The sequence below is a fragment of the Amia ocellicauda genome, chromosome 9 (assembly GCF_036373705.1).
Source record: "Amia ocellicauda isolate fAmiCal2 chromosome 9, fAmiCal2.hap1, whole genome shotgun sequence".
Lineage (NCBI taxonomy): Eukaryota > Metazoa > Chordata > Actinopteri > Amiiformes > Amiidae > Amia > Amia ocellicauda.
In genome coordinates, this window is record NC_089858.1 from 22683868 (window position 1) to 22708159 (window position 24292).

Consider the following 24292-nt stretch of genomic DNA (forward strand, 5'->3'; position numbering starts at 1 on the left):
ACATGCAATGACTTAACTATTGCATTTGGTACATAATTTAATTGAATCAAATATACTGGTATACTTCTAAAAATAAGTAGATCATATATACATATTTTTTGTTGTAAGAATCATATGTGATACGGTATAGGAACTGTCTGTTTCCATTTATCTTTGTACAAAATCTGCAAGCCGTGATTGGTAGGGCTAAAAAACACTCAGACAACAAGGTCTTCCAAACATGTGATGTAATGTCTGTCTACTACCAAAGCCAAAAAGTCAGAAATCATGACAAGTTATGAAATGTTGTAATTCAAGCTAATATAGAATGAAAAAAATATATATATGGTGTTGATTTGTATGCATGCTTTGTCTTGTACTTTAATCAGCTTTCAGATTCTGAATATGTTGCGGTAATTAACTTACTAAGCAATGAATTTCATCAACTTCTTACAGAAACACAAAAAAGGAAATGTGTTTACTGCAGAATATCACATCATAATTATAGCTGGAAATTACTGTAGGACTGTGGAAATGATGCACAGCTTCCATAAAGCAACTCCAACTAAAGTGTGTATGAACTTAAAACATATCAGTTGAGAAAATGTTATTTCAGGGGGGAAAAATACAGGAAATCCTCCTTGATGCTTATTGTTGCAATATATTCTGTTTCATTTTTATTTAATCTACCGGTAGATTTGTGGTATTTAATAAATTATGTATTACTTTGTATTACATAAATAACATGTCAGAGTGCACCCTTTTTGAGGTCAACCACGATAACTATTAGCATAAAGCATATTCTGGATGATTGAGCTATGGCAGCAGTATAATATACAGAGTCACATGTCACAAGAAAAAGATACCATTCTGCAGTGCATTTTCAACAGCAAGAAGAAGTTACACCCATCATGTTAAGAGATTTAATACTCAGCTGTTGGCACCTCTTTACCAGACCAGTTCTGTGCATTTTACTGTGTCAAGTCTTCAGTGAATGCTTCTCATTTCAGCTGAGCAAAATAACGGGGTTTCCTCAGTTTGTTTTCATATGAGAGAGAAATTATAAGAGACATCTGCATGTTCAGGGCAGTGCAGTACAGATATTGTACTTGACATCATGATAGTTCACCTATAAGTTTGAGCAGTGAAAAGTTTGAGTCAGATCAGTACATTTGTGGATTGAAACCCAACTAGAGTTTTTCCATATGAAATTCATAAGGCATTCTCAAGACGGTAACATTTACAAAATGTAGATTGTATCTTCCACCCCTGATGTTTATTAAGGGCCGGATTAAATCAAAATGAACCCATCCACTAATATTGAATTGCAATCCTGTACATCATAGCGGTTATATTTAAGAGAAGAAGAAAGTAGCATCTTTAAAAAAAAATGGAGTTGCCACTGAGTACAGGTTTGTAGTTTTGTATTAGCCGGTGGTGGGTGAATGTTTTGATTTAATCCCAGCCTAGGAGTGTTAAAAATAAAAAGGTGGTTGGGACACATTTTAATTGAATAACAATCTCTTCTGCAAGGAATGCTTTTGGCCACTTATGGGAGACAAAACAAACATTCTAACATTAAAACTCTTTGAATTATCTTTATTAAAGAGATATCTTTATTAAGAGAGATTTGTATAAAGGAACAAGAAATAAAACATCGGAATACAGTATTACAACTAAATCTGTGGCATTGGGGAATTGACTCAATGTTCTTTATGGGTGACTGCAAAATGTCAGTGTCCAGTTTATGTTTCAGTTGAGTTGGTATCCTGAATGTGTTTTTTTGGACACAGGATGAAAATTATTCACAGCAGTTTCTTCCTCTGCTTAACTTGGACTGTTCCCTTCTCCCTCAGGTCATATGTTTGTATTGGATGCTCTGCTAGTCTGAGCTGCCATAGAAATGTTTTAATGTTATAAGATTTTTATAGGTTCTTATCTAGTGGATCTGAAATTCTGCAAAAGTAATGAAACGTTCATGCCCATCCAATTATTTTAATGGGGTGAAAAATTGTAAAATGCTATTATGTGGCCTAAAGACCATTTAGAAACAAAGCTTTATCCTGAGAATTACATCCCTTAAAGCCATAAACATATAAGGCTTAGATGTTAAACCACTTAATATCTTATATAATGCTTTTGGAAAATAGAGCTCAATGAACATGTTTACAAAAAAATCATAAAATGTAAGACCATTACACCAATTTATTTAATGAGTTTGTTTTTGTGAGACTGGCCCTGGAGAACAGCACAATATTCACTTAGGACTGAAAGATTAACAGCAATTATGATCAACCAGGATATTTGATTAGCTCTATTGTGTCAGTGATTGTTTGGCTGGGATGGCATTTGAATGCTGCTGTGCATCATTCACATTTGAACTGTTATCTTTTTAAATGTATTGATTGGTCTCTCATCAATCTCTTCAAAAACAGATTTTTGACAAGAAACAGAAATTACAAGATTGCTCATGTCTGTTACATTTTAATATGTTTTGTTATGTCAGGTTATATGTAGTGTTGAATTTGAATAGGAAAAGCTCATAAAATAATACTATTTACTTTGAGATACTATAATTCAAAAGTATTTTTTATTGTATTTTAGATTTACCAATGAAAAAGCATGTTGCTGCTTTTCTGATTGTGTGTTCACGTTAAACTAAACGATAACGGTTTATCTCTAAGGAAACAGTCGTGGTTTTTCTGATTCATATAATCATCATTCATCTGACATGAACATTAATGTGTTTGTATTATAAAAAAAGGCAAAGGAGCACAAAGTGGAGTAAATCATAAATATGTTATTTCTGCTCCCAATGCTAACATTAGAAAAATGTTCTTTTCTATGTATTAAAAATTTAAACCGGGCAAGATTAAATATTAAGCCCTCAAGGCTCGAGGAAAAGATGCCGAATCAAACGTCTCAAGGTCTGTTGAGAGTTTCTAACCTACTGTCTCAGAGTTAAGCACTTTTGAACTGCTTTTGTAGATCATAAACTACAAAGAGGTTGTAGAAAAAAAAAAACATCTGATTCAGCAGAGTGTGTAATTACAGTTTTATATGCAAAGTACCGCTATAACTGAAGCATCCACACAAAAGATGCCACAGCACATGTAATTACAGGGCAGTGGTGTATTGTCTGTAGGATAGTGTTACACATGTCAATCATTCGGTTCAGATAATTGTTCTGTATTATGAACATCCCACAATCCAAGTTGAGAGAACATCACATTTTAACATGGATTTGGTGTTTTTTCTCTCTCTGAACAGCCAGATGTTTGTAGCCAACTGTTGCAGTAACATTCTGTATAATATAAATGATCATCTATTATGTTAAATGTACTGTTCTAAGGCCTTGTTACTCTCTCCTCTCTATGTGGTCCCTCACCTGTGGATATGAAGTGAGCTCGAATCAGAGCAGCCCAGTCAATGAGTATCCTGACTGCAGGGAGGGCGGCAGTGAGGCCAGCCTGCTGGTGTCCCCCCTGGTGGTGGCAGGCATCGTCATTGGCCTGGTGCTCTTCTTGTCCTGCGTCACCATCATTGTGGGCAGCTTGCGCAAGGACGGGCGCCTCCGAAACCCACACCTGCGCACCGAGTCCAGCTTCGGTGAGCCCAGCAATGGCCCGTCTTAACAAGAGTCCAGCAACACGAGCAGAGAATGCTACTGGTGACAATAACTGAGACACACATTTCTCTGTCCCCCCAACATTTATTTTCACAAAGATGTATACGTTTCTTAAACCAGTCATTTTCCCGAGTGAAAATAAATAATTTATCATATGTATTTGATACGATTACATGTTTTTTTTTAATATATAAAAACATATTATGCATATAAAACATAAAATATATATTGTAAGTATCTCAGTCAACTATAGGGGTCAGCATGTGGATAGTTTTTTGTTGTTGTTTGTTTTGCTTTTAGTTTTTTTCTGGAAATCTACAGCAACATCTTTGGTTAGCAGAAGGGAGCTGAAAATAGCTCATAACGCAGGGATTTGATTTTCATTCCTGTGAATGTTTGCTTATTATTTATTTTTTAATAGAGAATTTGAATCTATTCTATAGGACAAAATAAATACTCTTTGTTTCCATGTGACTTATAATATTGTAAGTAAATCAATAAATAGCACAAGAACCATAATAAAACAAGAATAAACAGTACAGATAAGGTATATAGGTGTATTTTTTAAATTCTGAGAGAAGAGCACTTTTAACAATACTAATCTCTAAGAACAGTTAGCAGATTAGTAAATGAACAAGTAGGTCAAATGAAATGTAGAACATTTATTTTTTATTATGCCTGAAGCACAAAAAGAACCACAACACCTTACACATAAAATGACCTTCTTCATTGTTAACAAACCCTTCCATGCACAGTCTATATGTCTGTAAAACATAAAAACATCAAAATAAAACTGCAATCTCAGATTTTTTCATGTGACCAGCCTAAAGTCTGTGCTATTGGATGGGGAGAAGGTGTCTTGCCTCAAGCTGTATTTGTCAAATTATTAAATTAACAGGCAAAGTTAATTTAGTTTTATGTACAAAATGAATGTGGAGTATATATACCATAATAGATATGCACTTTACCAGTTAAAGCCTACTTTACCAGATTAAAACCTTAAGTGAGTGCAGATATTGAGAACAGTCCCCAGCAGTACTGTTTCATTGCAGTAGGAGAGCTTCTGTCATCAGTCAGTGCTATTGCAAAGTCTCTGAAGATTACTCACCTGGAAGACACACAACAGGTGAGGTGCATAACAGCCTAGTGTAACCCAGAATAGTTTATACACGGTTTATTACAAAAGAGTGACTAGCCATCACTAAAGCATTTGGCACACCCATCTTCTTAAATAATTGTATTACTATGCACCAAACAGTTAAATAAAAGAAATACAAGTCATTTCGCACCGGTTTAAATTCTTGAAAACTTGCTCCATTTTAAGTAATACAAACCAAACTTGCTAAATGGTCTCCTCTTGACCTCTGAGTTCATGAATTTTGCATCTCATCTTTCTAGGACTGGCATTTAGACATATTGTACTGCTTTTAAAGCCTCAAGATGCATGGCATTCAAATAACCCGCGAGTCACTAAGAGCTTTGTGGTCTATGACTATCAAAATGGGTAGGATCAAAAGAGAAATGAAACCGCTTCAGCCATTATGTTCAGAGCCATTTACCTTAAAGGTAATGCTTACTGGTGGATTGAGCTTCTTTCTAGCTGACATTAAGTAAAAGGTCCTTCATGACTAGAACTTTCATGTAAGGACATATATAGTTTTTGTGGGCAGCCGCATCCCCATTGATTTCCATGCTTCTTGAAAGATTAACAAGAAAAAATCCTTTTACTCACTTAGTTACCCAGTTAAACTAAACTGACCCCTGGGTGTCTGTCTGAAAGTTGGCTCACAATCTGCACTTCAATCAAAGCAGACTTTCTCTTTAAAAACATGAGCACAGTTACACTGACTTGCCACCAGGTATGTTGTACAGACAAATCCCTTCAAATTCAATGGTAAACAACAATACAGGGGTCAGAGTTGCTTTTTTGTTGTTATTCTAGTTGTTTATTTCAAAAGGGCCTTGACTCTTTTAACTTCAATATTTTGTATTATTTTTATGACACATACCTTCACACTTTCATGCATTTCAGAGTCGTTAGAAAAAGACAGAAAGTGAAGTGTTCATTACCAGTTGGAGTCCTTTATTTGTCTGCAGAAGGTACACAGTTGACCAAGGGATATTAATGAATATGTAACTCTACCATTAAGGGTCACCCCTAGGAAAGCTGCTGAAATAGATCCCATGAGTCCTAAAGACGTCCACACTGATAAATGGTTTGTTGGCTGCCTTAAATGTTTCAGTTTTCTAGATGTCTTGTTTTCAGCCCCTGATGGCTTTTCTTACGGTGGATCTATTGGAGAGCTGAGATCAACGTGTATTGAAGAATTCCCACCAGCATTTGATTTCGACTCGTATGTGGAAACACTCTCCCAAGTCAACGTCATGTACCCTGACTCACCACCTCAGTAAGTGACATTCACTTTTTCCAAGTATATTGATTTTCTTTTGTTGTGCATTTATATACATATGTAGGAAAAAAGTGTGTATATACAACCTCCAAAACAGGTGACATTTATTTTGAGCAGTGTATATATATATATATATATATATATATATATATATGCTCATGAGAAACAGTTTGTACTAAGTCTCTTAATGTGTTTAACATTATTATTATCTCTGATGCATAAATTGTTATGAAGGTTATGAAAATTATGAATGTGTTGTTATCTTTTGAGTTAGAAGCACTGCCCAAGGGGGAGGGGTTTTCAGCGCGTGCTGAATGTATCAAAGACATTTGTCTATCAAAGCTGCCCTTGTGCCCATCACTTAAACAGGACCCTTCCAATTCCTGTTTGTATAAAAGGTGACGTCTGCACAAAGACTTCCTCTTTTTGCCCTTCGTGATAGCTTCTGTGTTTGTGAATAAAAACCAGAAATTGCTGGCTGGCTGGTAGTACAAATAGTACCATCCACCCACCGATTCGCTGCATTTGTATATTGTTGTGCTATTTTAATGTAATAGCACAACAGTGGCGCACGCAGTGGCAGTAATAGCAGAGGCCGGCCACCCGGCCTAAGCCTCGGTCTGTCGTAAGAGACCTCGCCCGCGAGAGGGGCTCCTCCACCAGCTTGCGCTCACACTACAGCACGCAGTTGTGGCTGTAGGAGGTCTTGCTCTTCCCGGCACACATGATGCAACTAGACTTTTAGAGCCTGCGCGGCGCTTGCAGTGTGCAGTGCTCTGTTTGGCGCACTTTGGCGGTGTTTGGTGTTACTCCTTGGCACCTCCCGTGTTGTTGCCACAAAAGAAAAGGCACAACTTGGTAGAAGTGTTCCCTGTTTTTTCTTACCCAGTGCCGCAGTGCAGTAACGTGTGGTTGGTGTGTAGTACCCCTCCCCCATTGTGTTGTGTTGCGTTGCCAGTGGAGAAGTCCCGCTAGGTGCTCCACTGTTGTGAGAGCACCTCGGCTGCTGGTGTGCCGTCGGTACCCATGCTGACCGGAGCACTCACGTCGCAGTGCGCACGCACGTGGCACTGACCTCGTTCCTTCTCCCCCTCCTCCTCCTCCTCCTCCTCCCCCTCCTCCCCCTTTGTGTTTAATTTCAGCTCCACATAAAATACAGACACAAAAAAGGCATTTATTATTTTATTTATTTAGTATTAACTTGTTGATATGGTCATGGGTTCAAGTTTAATGAATAAAATAAGGGGAAAAAAATAAGATTTCAGCAGTTCAGTCAACTGATATGTTTTATGTGTCTAACAGTGTGTGACAGGGTGAAGCGTGCACCTACAAGGTGCCGTGGCACAAATGCTGCGCTGAAAACGTTGTATAATTGTATTTGAGAGAGAGAGAGAGAGGAGAGAGAGAGAAGCAAAATCGGAAAAGTTAAGAGTGAGCTTAGTGTTTCTTAATTACTTATTTTTGTTTCCATATTGCTTATTATTCCTAATTTATATGCCTATGAAATAATTTGTCATCAAGCCTGGGTGCCCCGTGGACATCGAGTTTAAATTCCAAAAAGCCGGGGCTGGAATTTTCTCCCGGTTTTGTAAATGCTAACTGTAACCCCTCCCCCTTGGGCAGTGCTTCTAACTCGAAAGATAACGATAGGTTCTGTATGCAACCATGATTATCTGAGAAAAGAAGCACTGTCCAAGGGTTACAAGGTCGCGTGGGAGTTCTAGCTCCCGGCAAAAAGAGGAAGTCTTTGTGCAGACGTCACCTTTTATACAAACAGGAAGTGGAAGGGTCCTGTTTGAGTGACCGGCACAAGGGCCAATGGCAGCTTTGATAGACAAATGTCTTCGATACATTCCAGCATGCGCACTGAAAACCCCTCCCCCTTGGGCAGTGCTTCTTTTCTCAGATAACCATGGTTGCATACGCAACCTATTGTTTTCTTATGACAAGAAAGGTCCCTTATCCTTCTGGTAGATATGTGCTATCTTTCTAGCTTTCTTCCTTTGTCATTTTTTGCATATTGTGTTTTCTCCAGACTCTCACTGACGTTGTGTGTGAAGTTCTGAACCTCATATGCAGACGTCTGCTTGCAAACACTTGCAAGGAATGAGTTTGGAACAAAAAAAACTACAAGAATGGACAGGCTAATGCTTTGATGTGAAGTGACCCCTTGACGACATTGCGAGAATCCATCTTTCTTTGATAATTAAGTTAGTGCATTGAAAAATGGTTAGGGAATTGGGAGAAGGGATGTATTGTATTATACTGTCTGTAATAAGTAATGGGATAGTATTACGGACAATGACAATGAAGTCAAGAGTCCCTGTGATTCATTTTGTGCAGTTTATTGTCAAGAGACAAATGCATATAGTAGACAGCTCATCACTTTGCAAAGCTTCTTGAATGAAACAAGACTACGATAGTTTGATATATATATTGGATTTTTGTAATTTTCCACATCATAAAATTGAATGCTACAGTACCACTAGTTAAAGTTGATAATATAGACCTATAGACCTAAGTTGTAAAATTGCCCCAAAGGTACCATTAAGTTGCATTGTTATATAACATTTGTCTTGAGACCAGCCAAAAAATAATCCCTGTCACTTTTATTCATTTTCCAGTCCTTAAAATTGATATCTGTGGTACTGTATTCCCTACAATTCTGAACTGACTTTGTACCCTTAGAAATAAAATATTAGCTTAGCTACTTTGTCATTTAATCTGAAAAGCTGGATGGAGATATGTTTGGACTCTCACCATAAATAGAGCATAAAATAAAGACCCAGGAGTTCTCTCTCCAGCTTTCAATTAATCTCCATATGCACACTGTTCAATGAGTCTCGAGCTTCAGCTCTCCCAGCCTGTTACTCAACTGCTTGAGTTACAAAAGCGGCCCGGTGCCGTAGTTGAGCACTAATTAGGCTACCATGGCGCAGCTTTCATTCTGGAGGGCATAGGCTATGCAGGATCTCTTGATCAGAAGCTTTTACATTTACAGCTACACACATAGTCCCTTCACAACCCATTGATACTGTTTAATGTCATTAATTTGCTGTTAAAGAGCCTTATTCCTTTGATCTAAAGGGCAGTGCATCCAACTGATGTCTTTAAAACAATTCAAACAAAGCCCTCCTTTCCATTTTCCCATTATTTGGCCAAAATTAACATGAAAGGCATTCACATGATGAAAGACAAGTATTGTTTATTTGACAAATATTTCATGTATGCATATATATATATAGATATATTAGTAAATATAGACATTATAAAAACTATAAGTGAGTGAGTTACAGGGAAATAACTATATCAAGGGTTATGGTGACATCATAAATCATTAAAGCTCTGGCTCCAGTGTTTTCTAAAATGTCATAGAACTTTGAGATGGCTTTTTTATTTGTTATTTTTGTAATTTATTGAAGCCTGTCTTTTATTTTGTATAATACATTTCTTTTACTACCAATGCATGATATGCAATGGAATATGCAAGGCTCAGATGCACCACTACTGTTTTTCTATCCCTACATGTGGAACAATAAATACAATGAAACATGACCTGAATTTAATGTAATAGAAGCTGTTCTACCAGCACAAAGAAGTATGATTTCCTTACAGTGCAAGTAGACTAACTAAATTACATTTTTACATCAGAACTGTGGAAGTATTATTATGGTTCATAATATTGCATCCCAGGCCAATCATGAATTGGTGTAGAATGCAATAACCACTTTAGTTTTACAATGTAATAGTGCTTTTCAGAGAAAGATGATGAAAAAATACATCTCTTCTGAAATGTTGTCTCTCCAAAATGTGCAAACCAAAACAGCACAATGGTTTGACCAGTGACAGGGCTGTTGCACAGTGAAGTGAGCATCTCATATTTCACGCATTATCCCCTCAATTGCTTGATTAACCGCGACTAAATTGCAGGTGGCCAAGGTCCTTCTCCAGCTGTTCTGGTTTTCAACAGCCTCACATGTCACCACTGGACTGCATTCCTGATTAACTCTTTAACTTTCTACCCACTTCTAGTCATGAAGGGCAAGCTTTGCACCTCCATGAAAGACACTGATCAATAGGTACATTTAAAACCAGGTCAATTTTAGAAATATGATGTATGGTATATGATAAACGGTACTACTTTGGAAGTTTTCCATATCATTCAAAGTATATTATTTTGCATAAAAACATTGAAAACCCCAAAAGCCATTTTCCATTGATTCTAAGAGATTAGTTTGCATGTGTTTGCTTTTACTTCCGTGAGAAATGTCTTTCCAAATAAAAATAACATTTTTTGTTTATCAGGCAGATCAGTTGTATTTTGTATACATTTTGTTCACCTCAAACTACTACTACTAGAAAAAAGATATCTCAGTTCATTCTTATACCAGTTAATTACTTGTTTTCTTAGTTTTATATATATATATATATATATAGTGTATTTTTGGTTAGTGTTTTTGCACACCAAATACTATAAATAAAATAGGCATGTTTGGAGCTCAGTATTGAGGTCAGTGTGGTCATGCTTTAGCAACTCTTAAAATATGAGCAGAACTGGAACTTGTGATTTGATTTGACCTGTGCCTCTTATGGCATTCTCAATTTCCGACACAAACGGCACGCATTACTTGGCAAATGTGGCCTGGGTGTCCCAAAGTTGCCTTAAAAGTGCATCATCGTGCTTCCATAACATGCCCCTCCAGAAACATTAATGGCAGTCTAATGAAGCTGAAATGTGCTCCAGTTTCTGTCACATTTATTCTACGTGAGGGCCAGAGAATATTGACAAGTATGAACTGAAATGAGACAGAACGGTGCCTGCCCGCCCTTCATGCCTTGTTTCACAGAGTCACAATATTATTTACATTTATATGACAGTTCCATTACGACACCGGACCCTTCCTTCACAGCCCTGTAAGAGAGCTTTTAAAAAGGGTGAAATTACTTTTTCTAGTACCCAGACCACATTTGAAAAAGCAGGCCTTGTCATGTTTAACAGCAAATTATGAAGAATATGGAATATTACTCCCAAGTCATAGGCTATTAAGTGTCACTGAATAGTCTGTAATTCAGTTGTGAAAGATATCCAGTTGCCCCATTTCCATTTTCATATTGAGTAAGCTTTTCTCAGAAGCCTTTGCCATGGGCTTTATCACTTCCTTTGCAGGTTTCATTGGAAAAAATGCTTAATAAAGCGTCTGAAAAAATCTCCCATCTTCTCTTAATTGCATCTCCTTACAGATAAATTATAGCAGCAATATTTAAGGGAAGTTATTGCTTTTGCAGCAAAGGTAAAAACAATAAAAAATAACAAATGCTGAAGAGTCTTTATCTAAGAATAACTTTTTATATATATATATATATATATATATATATATATATATATATGTGTGTAATAACAATTCAGTAATTCGGTCAACAATTGTTCCCATGCCGTTCAAGATATTTGAACTAGCAAAGATCCTGGTGCATCAATTCTGTTCTCTGAGATACCCTGTGACTTTTAATTTAAAGCATGGCTTTAGGGAATGCTTCTTGATCATATTTTGGTTTGAAGTTACCACACAATGGGAACTGTGACCATAGTATAAGGCAAACAGTTCATTATCATCTTCTGCTGCACTTATTGTAAGAGAATACAGTATATTTAACTTTCCTGGTTTGCAGTTGAATAACAGGTTTTATTTTCTTTGAACAACTGGTACGTCTAATGAAAAATATATTGTAGAAATTGACTCTACTGGTTAGACAGCTGCTTCTCCAGCAAACTTGGCACTATTATAATAACAAGGAATTAAGGTGATCAAAAATTTAAAAAGTAATCCTCTTTATTTTGATTTGTGCAGAAAACAAAACTGTGTTTTACTCAGATCATTTCACCAGAGCTGGCAGAAAGAGTTACAGGGTGTGAGGTTGCTGTGGCCCAGCCGTGGGTGTTTAACTGAGCACTACATCAATGCTTCGGCATTTACAAGGCATCATCCATCTCTGCTCCCTGGTCTGGGGAATTGAAAGTGATTCCTCATATCAGTGTTGGCGAGACTTACATTCAGTCTCTTCATCTAATGCATTCATTATGTACCCATAAATGTATTTTCTCCTCTTTGTTATGCTGTAACTTTTAAATATTATAGTCTCTCATAGCAGCAACAACAAAAATACTTAGCATAAGACTGGATGTAACTTTTAAGAAGTTGTGGGAATTACAGACTCTAACAAGACACCTGAAATGGCCTTGTCGCTGATTGGAATAATTGTGCCAGAATTACCTCTATGCTGTAAGGCACAGACCTTAAGTCCGACTCCATAGCAAAACGACCGCTGAGCTAATTCAGATATCAGCTGTGCAGTGGACAAGCCAGCCTGTTCAACATACTGCTTCAAAGCCCCTTCAGTGCACCAAGGACCAGTTCGCAACAATGATGCCCATGACAGGGATTTTCAGGTTTCCTATATGCATACTGAACCACTAATTTAAACCCCTTATGTACCTTAAGAACAGCAAGCCTTAACTTAAACAAGAGAAGGCCAATTTCTCATTCTCCTTTTTCATAATTACCAACAGGTGTTTTCAGATATCTCCATTAGTATTTCACATAAGCATCAAGAATATATTTTGTTTAGCCAATACAAAAGTGAGAATTTGCTTACAGACACCCAATGTTTACAGATGAAGCGTCAGAGGCCACAAGATGTATTTACTCCAAAACACTCCCCCAAAAAAGAGCTAAAAAAACTGGAATTTGTTCAATCCCATCCTTTCTTGGAAACAGCTACTGTACTCACAAAAGCAGTATTGTAAAACCACATGTTAAGTCACAATGCAAGGAATATATGTAGTACAATCTGTTGCTGTTGGTAATTTTGATACCGCTATGTAAGAATTGCTACCCTGAGACCCTGAGCCCTGAGCCCTTGAGAGTGAGCATCTCAGAGACATGACTGTCTGGGGGGAAAACGATAAACTAATATTTGCAGACCAAAGATATTAAATGTATTATCACAAAAAGTATGAATACAATAGACAACTCCATGCTCTTGGGTGTAATTCTTAGATTTTAATGTCTTTGTCTTCAGTACTTCTGTCCTCCTATTGAGTCCAATAGAATTATTCCCCCATATATAAACAGATAACCCAAAGGGCATAAAATAATGGAATATTTCAGACTCTGACTGGCCAACTTCAACAATATAGTCTTCATAGCTTACGTCTACATATGATACTGACTAATTATAGAGAAAGTAGGTGAGAAGGGCAGTAAAACTAACTAACTACATATTAATTCCCTCTACCTTTGATGCTAATTGATTTCATGTCCAGTGTAGTTAAAGAAAGTACTGCAGATGGTGTCATCAAAGTATCATTGTCATCACAACCCATTTTTTAATGCTGAGATTCTCCCAAATGTGATTCACATTTAACAATTGCTGTGATGAAACTAAAATGTTGATTTATATTCCAAGCACCTAACATCAAGGAGCAACACACACTGTATAGGAATTGAAGTCCCACCCACTTTGCTGTGCCAAGATGGTCATAATTTATGAATGACAGTAAGGCAGACAAGCTGCTTGAGGTTGTCAGGGCAACAAAGCTATCTTATTATTCACTCCAATGAGAACTGACGAAATCATACCCAAGCATTTAGTTCTTGTAACAGAGCTATACAAAGGCATGCATGCACCAAATAAGCTGATGCAACAGATATGAATTGTAGGAGCTGTTTTCTAATACATGTGTCACTTGAATATGTAAATTTGAAATATGAATGCTGTTTCTTTTCCATATCAGGCAGCTACTCTTAAAGGGTTGTACTGAAGTTTGGGAGTGCAGATTCTAAAATAGCACACAATGGTAGCTGCATTAGTACTCCATAGGGCCGCAGCTAGGAATTGTGGGGCCCAGGACAATCATAAAAGAAAGGGCCCTTTCATACCTCCTTAACAAATTCAATCTGCCCCCAGAACCCAGAGCCCGAGCCTGTCCTGCCCTGATCCTCCATTACACCTCCATTGCTTCTGTCACAGACCAGATGTAAAGTCTAAGTACAACGGTTACAGTAGGGAGCCAAGATCAAATCAAAATTTAAAATCAAATGTTGGTTTAAATGTTATATTTTTAATTTACATTTAAAAAAAATGCATAACATTTTTCAAGAACATGCTGTAGATTTTCAAACTCAGTATTTACACAGACTATTATAACATTTGTTCTGACTTTATCTGGCACAAGCAATGGCAGTATCTTAGCTAAATGTTAACATTTAACATCTTTCTTCAGGAAAAATATGTTTTGCGAAATAAACATGACATTGTTTTCTCATGACCTTTATGTCACTGTCCTGTTGTCAGTACGTAATGCATTTTAAAAATGCTGAGGAAAGTGGAGAACTTTTGGCTGAAAGAAGAAGGTCATGTTTATTCTGTTGTTCCAGGGTGAAAAAAAACCCAGCTGACTTGCAACATTTTAAATTGTATGACTCCTTTAAATTGCGATTACAATCACCTCCAAATGGTTTAAATCCTTGTTTTTCAGTAAAACATGCACTCGATGCTTTGCAAATCAAGGCTGTGAAGAACACACACATTATTGTGGCCTTTATTAGAAGATTCTGATGAATGGCTAATTTCTTATGCTCAGCATACTAACGCACATATTCAGATTTGTTTCTGTGAAGCTGGACCTGTTTTTCAGTTCTTGTTTATATTATGTCTCTTTAATGCTTTGTGGCCAAATTAGATTATCTCTCAAAATTTAAGCAGTTACATGGTCGTGACTGAGGTGGGGGTTTGGGGGAATTGGTTGCAGAGTTAATTTAAAATGAAACAGTTGGAGGTAACGATCATGATTTATATTCAATATGATCAAGCTGTGAGTTGATCTCATACAGTACTGCATGAATTAATGTCTTTAATGACATCTGGTTTGGCTTATGGGGCTCTATTAGCATAAAGGTGGCTGCAGCCATTTCAGGATCTAAACAGGTGCATTCTCTTTAAGTCTGTTGTTTAAGGGTGGTGTCCAGAGCTTGAAAACATGGTGTACAGTATAGGAAATACAGCCAGGAAGATCCACATGCTTTAAATCATCTAAGTATAGTAGTAAGTACAGGCAATTAAGTCTGAGTACTAGAATGTGCCTTATATGACACTTCAGTGAGCAAGTTATAGTGTGCTCCAGTTTAACATTTGGCAATACTCCCATTACCATTAAAGGTCTTTGATTACAAAGGTTACTGCCAACAATTAGTCTGCTCTCATCTACTCCACCCACTCAGTAAGGCAAGTTTATTTTGATTCAAACGAAACGCACTTTTCAAATCGATCAATATATTTGATAGGGTTTTAGGCTGCTTTTACTAAAATCATTTGGTTCCTCAATTATTTAGTAGTCAATTAGATTGCTTAAGAAATAAGGAATGAAGCTCAGATTAAAAATAGAATAAAATCACATTGTTGCTGGTATAAGTTAAAAAAGCCCAATGTTTCTGTTTGTTTAATTGTATTAAACAATGTAAAGGGTTTGGAAAGTTTTTTTTTTTCCTTTTACTTTGTATTTAAAAGGCAGCAAATCGAATTGACCTGATCAGGAATTACATGAAATGGGGGAAAAGGATCCGATTCAAGTAAATAGTTAAGTCAAGCTTTTACAAAGCCTGTTTTGTTCTGATGTAAGTTTGTAAAGATGTTTGAATCGAAACTTAAACAAAGCACTTATTTAAATCAACGTGTCATAAAGCTTTAATTGGATCAGGAAGTTAAAGAAGAAAGAAGGACTCTACAATCTACAACTGATGTTGTGCTGAGTATGAATTTCAAGTTCTTGTGTGAGCGAAATTACATCTGTAAATTTACACATTTTAACAAACATCAAATTTCTCACAAGGGACATTGCTTTTCCCATGGGGTCTTTCAGCATCCTTGGTCATTGAAAGAAAATGGTTGAACCATCTGTCCAATGCAGGGAAGAAACCATTCTTTTTATAGTGCAGGAAAAAGGTACGCATACACAAGAATAGCCTGCGTGAGAGGCAGTGCCATTAATAAAGATCTAATTGCATATTGCTCATAATGACCTTTTTTCCTCATTAAAAGTTTCTGCCTGCTTCACCCTGAGGTGACACAAGCTTAAGTACTGCTGTGTAATAACTGTAGGTTTGATATGTATATGTGTGTGTGTGTGTGTGTGTGTGTGTGTGTGTAAATATCAACATAAAATTCTGAAAAAGGTGGTGAAAATGCCATGCGGTGGACAGGATCCTGCTATATTTTTTGTGTACTTGCAGCTGACATTGTTCTCAGCCAGTTGTTGGCAGCTATAACAACTGGCATTCTTTCGCCATTATCCTCTGGCAATCAATGCTGCAAAACACCAGGTTCACACTGCAGGCACAATCAGCAATGAAGAAATCTTTCTGTGACAATAGCAATGCAGCACAAAATAATAATTAATGCAGTACAATGAATTTTGTGTTTATTATCATTTCTTATGAGCTATAAAGTTGCAAAATATTAAGCTAAAACCAAACCATTGATATGTTATTAAATTTGAATAAAAAAATGTGAATGCCTGTTTTCTTTCGACTTGTTGTTAGCTATGAAGAATGCGTGGGCCCTGGCGCGACACAGATATACGTCCCTACAGATGATCCTCCTCCGTACTCCCTCACTGACCCCTGTCAGGCCGAGGGGCTCCAGCAGCCGCGCACCAGCCTGGAGATGCAGGAGCTGAGGGGTGGGGCCTCCTGGGTCATAGGGAGGGCTTCCAGATATCCAATCGGACTGCAGGAGCTTAGACAGCAGCCAATCTCTTCCATTTCCCTCTCAGCCTTGCCCCTGGAGGATGCCCCACCTTATGAGACTGTTGTTAGTGGACAAAACCAGCCAATCCCACTTATCCCTCTGGACGTCCTCAAGCACACAGCCACAGAGAACAATCGACAGCAATCTGTGTGCCATAGGATCCTCTAAACACTGTGCCCCACCTGGGACCCTCTTCAAATGTCAGAAGACAAGGAGAAGCAGTATATTTTTATTTTCAGATTTTTGTTCTTCGTTCAGTTGTTTAATTGTGTTAGAATTCCCAGTGTCTCACAGAAAGCCAGACTGGAGTGGTTCATTTGTCTGGACTACACTTGAAAGCTTGCGCTGTGTTTCTCTCTGGGATTATCTGGGAAACCTCCAGTGGTGTATCGAGCCCCAGCATCAGTAGACCTGTTTTTTGATACAGCACCACATTAACTCAAACTGCGCTGCCCTCTTCTGATAATACTGGCAATACAAAAAGTAACTTCTGCCACCAAAACGCAACGGAACAGGGCTCTGAAGAATCTTAGTTCTTTTCTATTGTAGGCCTTTGGACAGAAAAATACTTTGTATGCAAAATAAATTGGAACAGTCATTGTTTGTGTCATTCTCTAGGTTTTGTTTTTCATTTGGATAACAGTACTCCCTGACAGCTTCCAAAGGAGGCTAAAATTGAACCATCAATTTTAGGGGGCGAGGCGGGGTGGGAGGGGGTTTGTAGTCTAACTTTCCTGTTATTTCCATTCTTACATGTTGCCTGCCTTGTGGTATTGGACAATAACTAATTCTGTTATTGTTTCTACATTTCTGGTTACAGGGCCAACTAGTTATTTCTGTAATAATTTGTCTTCTGAAAAATAGTCTCAAAGCTTGCTGCCAGGAATTGCACACTGGAAGAAAATTAGCACTGCATCATATTGAGAATTGAATCGTACTTGCTAATCGCATTTCTTCTCTTTTTGCTGTAAAAAGCCTTTTTAGGATCCTCTTTGTTGCTGGAATAAATCCCACTATAAGCAGAAATAATAGAGTATCAGCCTGAATAAAACAGGCAATATATGAAATGTGCCAGAAATGTTAACTACTAATTTCAAATGGAAGCAGTTACATGATCTTATACAAAATAATTCTAAATGTGTGTGGGATTCTATTGTACATAGTTAATAAGATCAGATTTTTTTTGGTTTGTTTTCTAGATATGCATGACCATATTCCTTTTTAAACCAATTTCCAGTTTTTAGAGGATTTTTCAATTTGTATTACCCCTGAAAATGTTTTTAGGCTTATTGTTTGCACTTTATTGGTATTCATTTTTACCTACTTTTTTAACTTTTTATGGGTTTCCTCAGAAGGAACCAGAAAAAACGATTTGAGGTAAAATTATCAATATTTACATACTATACTTTGTCTAACTTTCTGATACCTGTTATATTACAGATATACCATCACTAGCTTCCTCACATGCACGGGAAAGCAATCTTATGTTTCTTTCTCATGTTTAAAATGGTTTGATAATGTCCAAAATACAGTAATGATAAAATCAAGTTATTGTGTACCCTCTCATAAATGCTGATCATTGTATGTATATGATTAAATGGCTTATGTCTTTAAAATTATAGACCTTTGTATGGTATAGAAGAAAAAAATAAAGTATATCTCAAAATGTACAGATTAAAACAATCTCTTATTAGATGTTTAGGCTTCAGTACATTAAAAGAAAACTAAACATACAAAATGTAATATACATACTCTTTAGTTTCAGCTAGAACCGTATGTTGAAGATGCTGTTGCAGTGGTGTAATATACTAATGGACAGAGCAAAATACACTCTGTAATTAAACTGCTTTGTTACAGAAATACAACTGTTAGACATTTTAAAAATCTGATTATAACACACTTACTGAGGCAGCAAGCTTTACACAAAAACTAGGTCCCTGTATCTCCTGGGAGTGATTCTGAGAATACATTTTGTCTGTAAAATACAAAATAGGTTGATGCATTAAATCAAGTGTAGTCCAGACACATTTAACTTATTCAAAATATTTAAATACAGAGGGCTGCTTACCAGATACATACCCTTTTGTGGGGAAAATGGAGCACTGATAACAGGTGGTTGTTTGGGGTTTTCTTTGCATTCTTTGTCTGGTACAGTATGAGTATTATGGATTCTGGCAGACAATAAAACTAAAGCGCAGGTTATTCTAAAACTTGTCATATCTTAACAAAGCCCCCACATTGGTGTAATTTCATTATCAGATTATATTAACTGCACAATAACATAGCCATGGTTTGCTGTATAAATCATAGGTTTCTTAGCTTTTTCAATAAATACAGCAGGGCAATGTGACAAATGGAAATGATCAGCCAAACACTATATTCAACACAGTCCCGTTGCAATCCTGCCACAACTTGGCAACTAACTAGTAATTTAAACAGAAGGATATTTTCTCCACAGTCTGTCTTTGCATGTAGCACAGTAAGCACATTCAGAAAATTAAAAAAAAAAAAATTAAAAGTGAGTGTGGTGAAAGCCACTTTTTGCATTTATTTTATTCCTGTCCTCCTTAAAATATCAGCTGAAAAAACATTTTTAATGGTAACCTTCTGTACCGGAATTATTTTCTATTTCAGTAAAATGCTTCCTATGAGAAAATATACCTCTGAAGTCAGTGCAATACAAAGACTGTTAAACTGGATTTCATTGTTATACAATTTGCTGTGTGTAGCTAAACAAAGTTGTTGCAGCACTGAAACCAGATCAAAGCCATTGTTATTTGTGAAACAACCAATGCTGCTCAGCGAAGTTACTGATCTGTAGGAAGAAAATTAAATCATCAAGAGTATGACTCACAGCCAAGGTCCAGCACTGACTGAATTGAGTTCCAGGATTTCAGTTTGTAATTTTGGAAAGCATGAAACTTGATCTTTGGGGTTAGTCATTCTAACCTTCTCAACAACTTGGCTAAACTCTTTCATATAGTTTCTCTAGAAATCCCCCAGTATTAAACTCAAATGAAGTATTAAAAGCTGTATTCTTTGAAGGATCCCTTAATAACGATGCACATGTTTGCATTATAATTGAATATTGAAGGTATGAATATTTAATAATTGAAGGTAGAATATTGGTATAATCTACTTTTCACATGAATTTAGATTTGTACCTTGAAGGGAATAAAAGCTATGTAAAACATTTTACAATATTATCTAAAGTGGTTTTGCTTATATCTCAGTTATTTAGTTCTAGTATTATATAGAATGTGAAATACCTCTAGGAAAAACAAAATGTTTTTTGGGGGAGCACATTTCAATAAGCCTGACCCTTACAGTTATGCTGCAAAGTAAGGTTCTTTATGATGTCTTAATAACATTTTAGCTATTTTTCTAAAGGATGGTAGAATTTAAATCTATTGCAGAATATATTGTACTCTGTGATGTTTTCTGTGCAATTCTATTGTGATGTGCGACACTAATTCATTATGTCTCCCCCTGCTCCCCTCAAAAATATAGCTTTAATTGTGCCAAGGATAAATCAATCCTTTTTCTTTTTTTCCACAAGAAAATAGAGAATTGTATAAGTTGCATATGATCACAATCAATACATTATTTAAAACCTTGGCCTCACATAAACAAAAAAAGTCTATCTAGTTGTACAGTGCAGTGAAAGTGCATAAAAGAGACTAATCCATGTGCATCGCTGTATCTGCAGGTTCCTGTAGAAACCCAGTGCATTTGAATATCAGTAGAACTGCATTGTAACTGTAGTTATAGTGCTTTGTTCTAATGTTTTCACCATAGCTAACACCATAGCTAAAATGTATGCAGTTTCATGGCTGATGTTTTTCCTACTTGTTATTACATTGGTACATATCCTACTGACCTGTGAGATGAAGAGACATGTACACCCCCATGTATTGTGTCTGTTTCTGTTGTCTGATTGTCTTTAGTAATAATGACTTGTTTACTATCACTGCAGTGCTATGTCCATGTTTTGTATTAGAGCTTTACTTCCTTTGTTATACTCTGGAAAAATAAACATATAAGACTTGTTTGTGCAGCTTCTGAAACTTCTTGAATATGTGAAGAGCAGGTTCAAATGCACGTACAAGACATTAGCAAGAGGGAAACGGGTTTCCTGCTGAAACTTGAAAAGTGTTAAAGTCAAGGGGGAAACTAGAAACTTAATCTGTGACACTGCACCACAATTAAAATTGCATTGCATTTTACAGCATGTAAATGTCATTAGGACTAACCAAATAGAGCTTAAATTCTATCCCAAAAAAAACTAAAACAGACGTTTTTTATTGGCCCTTTGCTATTTTGTTATGTGGTGTAATTTAGGGTGACATTTTAAGTGGAATTGATGTAAAAGGTGGGTTGTAATTAAACAAAATGAGCATGAGTATTTTGTGTGGCACTGAATTAAATGTGTTGATTTTTAAGATAAGGCTACATTCAAGATCATATTGTAGACAGCTACCCCTCCTGATTTCTTTAAGAACTAATGTTAATCAGTGCGAACAGATGGTAGGCTGCTACGACAGTTCTCCTAATTGCCCTCTTTGCCCAGTGTCTGACTTCTATTAGAGCGTGGCAGCAGAGCCCTAATTGCATCTAGTGCCAGTGCCTTCAGTAAATTAGGTGTGCAGTGATCATTAGAATACTAAGCTGATGGTTTACTAAATATAAATTCAATTCCCAGAACTATATTCATTTCCCAATGCAATTCCCCACAGCATTGCCCCGTTTGAGCAATTCCTTTCATGATGTGGTACTGCATACTAAACAAGGGAGCTGCAATCCTTGGCACTACCTAATAAGTGCTTTCTGCTGAACAGGTATCTGTTAATTTATTTCATTAATTACTTTATAGCTAGTCCCAGCAGTGACAACCTGGTGAATTTACACTAAGCTGAAATACACCTCCACACCTGTCAAGCTAAATGCAATATCTCCAGCCAGAATCTTACTGTATTGTGATTTTAGCCATTTAACAACTGCATTACTTTCAAATCAAGTAAAGTGTATTGATGATGACAATTAAGCTATTATTTTCACATCATTAACCAAACTTTGGTTGGTATTGTTTATTTTGTTTATTTTATTTATACCAATCTGTTTCCATTATATTTCCATTCATTTCAGTCTGACAAAGTCCAATATCCACCTTTTCTTCTAGTTCATTGGTGTGTGTCCGGTTCAGAGAAAAATGCAAAAGATTCAGCGTTCTGACCTTTTTTTAATCTCATTTTGGAAATGTCAAAAAGCAGATTAACTGTTTACTTTGACTGGTCACATCACTCAAACATTCAGAAAAAACAGAGCCATGGCAATATATCAGACAGATATCAGTCTCTGGGAGAGGGAAACGGCATCATTAATTTGCTGTGAGAGACAACTTTGTAGTGAATGAGCCTACATGTGATTATTGAAGAAAAACAAGTATAAATTGAAGTAAGGTATACAATTATTTTCTTCCAGTTAATTAATCACCCTGAAAGCAAATGATTAATGAAATTAGTACGTGTCTAATTAAGTTCAAGGGCAAGTTTATTCAATTTATTTACTTTATTGCATTCCCCGTTACATAAATGTGAATTGCAGTTTTGAATACTGAAGAAAATTATTGCTGGACTGAGGCTTCATATTGAAAATTTACAATCCTAAGCATAACGGGATTTTTATTTCCTTTTTTCTTTTTTTAATATAGATAAACTTGGATTTAACAGGATCTTGTTCGCAGTAAATTAAATGTTTCTTTTTTTTAGAAAAAAGAAAAGGGTTGCCAGTATGTGCTGATTTATAAAAATCCTGACCTATTTAAAAACTCCAAGGCGATCTTTATTTTCTCCCCACCTGCATGCAGTGCATGTGAAGGGAGGGGGTGGGGGGGCAGCTGTGCTGGATATTGACAGGTGCAATGCAAACCTAGAGAACAAGAATTCTTCTGCAAGGACATCCATTCAAACCTCTGTAAGTACCACTATTTAGTCAAGTCTCGTCACGAAATTCCACATTGTGCTGTGGTTCTGGTCCATACAGTAATATCCACTGTATATATATGAACTGTTAATGTCTGTTTACAGTACAGCACATTCAGTGATGTAGTGCCAGTGGGAAAACCAGGAGTACATCACATGAATGATTATTTTTGGACAGAGCCACTGAAAGACACAAAATGCAGACTGAATACTTGTAACTTGTGTAATGCCTGCCAAATGTTTCTGTAGAATTTGTATATGTCTTCTTTGGTTGCAAAAGTGTTGAGGTGAATTGCATTATTCTGCTATTTATTAGGTCTCTGATTTAAATGGGCTCTTAGTTAAATCTGTCATCTGTTGTTCTAAACCGGTTTTACACACTTTTCTTTTTAACCTAATAGTAAAATGTAGACGCCTCTAGCAGGCTTTGATATATGTGGGGTCTTGATTATTGCTTAAACTTAAATGATGTAAGCATAACATCTAACCTTTTCAATTACTCCTCTGAGGTACCCAGGCTTCCAAGAACTGCAAAAAACTGACAAATGTGTTCCCATTATCTGTGCTTTAACATCATCATGGGATGGCAATACAAGGAACAGACAGAATGTTTTTCTTCATTAAGAATGTAAACTTTCTTATGTTTTTAATGTAGGTCAGGGTCACAGGAAAACTTATTCGCTTAATCAATTTGAGTTAACAAGGCCCATGGACAGCAACTGAAACCTTAATTCTTGTAAGGATGGGGGATCGATGCTAAATATCTGCAGCGCTGGACATTTACTAGAATAAACTGCTTCACAAGGTATTCTGAAACAAATATTTTCAAACATTCTGGGAATCCTTTCACACATACTTATTTACCATGTATTCAGAACTAAAAATATATGTTTGTTATATACTTCATTAAAGAGAATTCCCCTACACAATGCATTATGAAATAAGTGTGTATTAGATTTATATAAGCAATATAACAATTTATATAAGCAAAACCGTATTTGGAAACTGTTCTCGTAAATCATTATCTAAACTTGGAAGTACAAAACAAAATGTTAAACACATTGAATTAATAGAATTCATAATGATAAACAAATACTTTAAAATAATTATAATACTACAGTCCTTAGAGGAAGCAGTAGCCAACTGATAATACCCAGACAACATTAGCAGTGACAATCTGCTGTGTGCCATGCAACTTTATACTAAGACTAAGGAAGATCAAAAAGTTGTTGTAAAACCAGTGAGGTGATGATGATGACTAAACATATTCAGCTACACAATACAGAGCTGTCATAATACCTAAAGATAATTGATTTAAAGTGTCTCAGAAGTATTCAATATTACATTTTTTTAACCTTTACATTTTAGCTTGAAAGACAGACATAACCCTTCAGGGCCACCGTAGGGTACATACTTAAACTCGTGAGAAGCTTTTTAAACTATTCACATGCGCTTGCTTTCTTCTCTGCACTGCAGTGCCCTCTGTTGCC

General features: G+C 36.4%; 1 protein-coding gene across 2 annotated transcripts in view; it reads left to right on the forward strand.

The window, feature by feature from the left end:
* bean1 (brain expressed, associated with NEDD4, 1) overlaps positions 1–20870 on the forward strand; it is a 45922-nt gene extending 25052 nt beyond the window's left edge. For both annotated transcript variants that reach the window (XM_066713721.1, XM_066713722.1), the window contains 3 exons: positions 3382–3588; positions 5874–6015; positions 16614–20870. In XM_066713721.1, the coding sequence (XP_066569818.1) occupies positions 3382–3588; positions 5874–6015; positions 16614–16989 (725 nt within the window). In that variant the 3' untranslated portion in view covers positions 16990–20870. The remainder of the gene's footprint in view (positions 1–3381; positions 3589–5873; positions 6016–16613) is intronic.
* The last annotated feature ends 3422 nt before the right edge of the window (positions 20871–24292 follow it).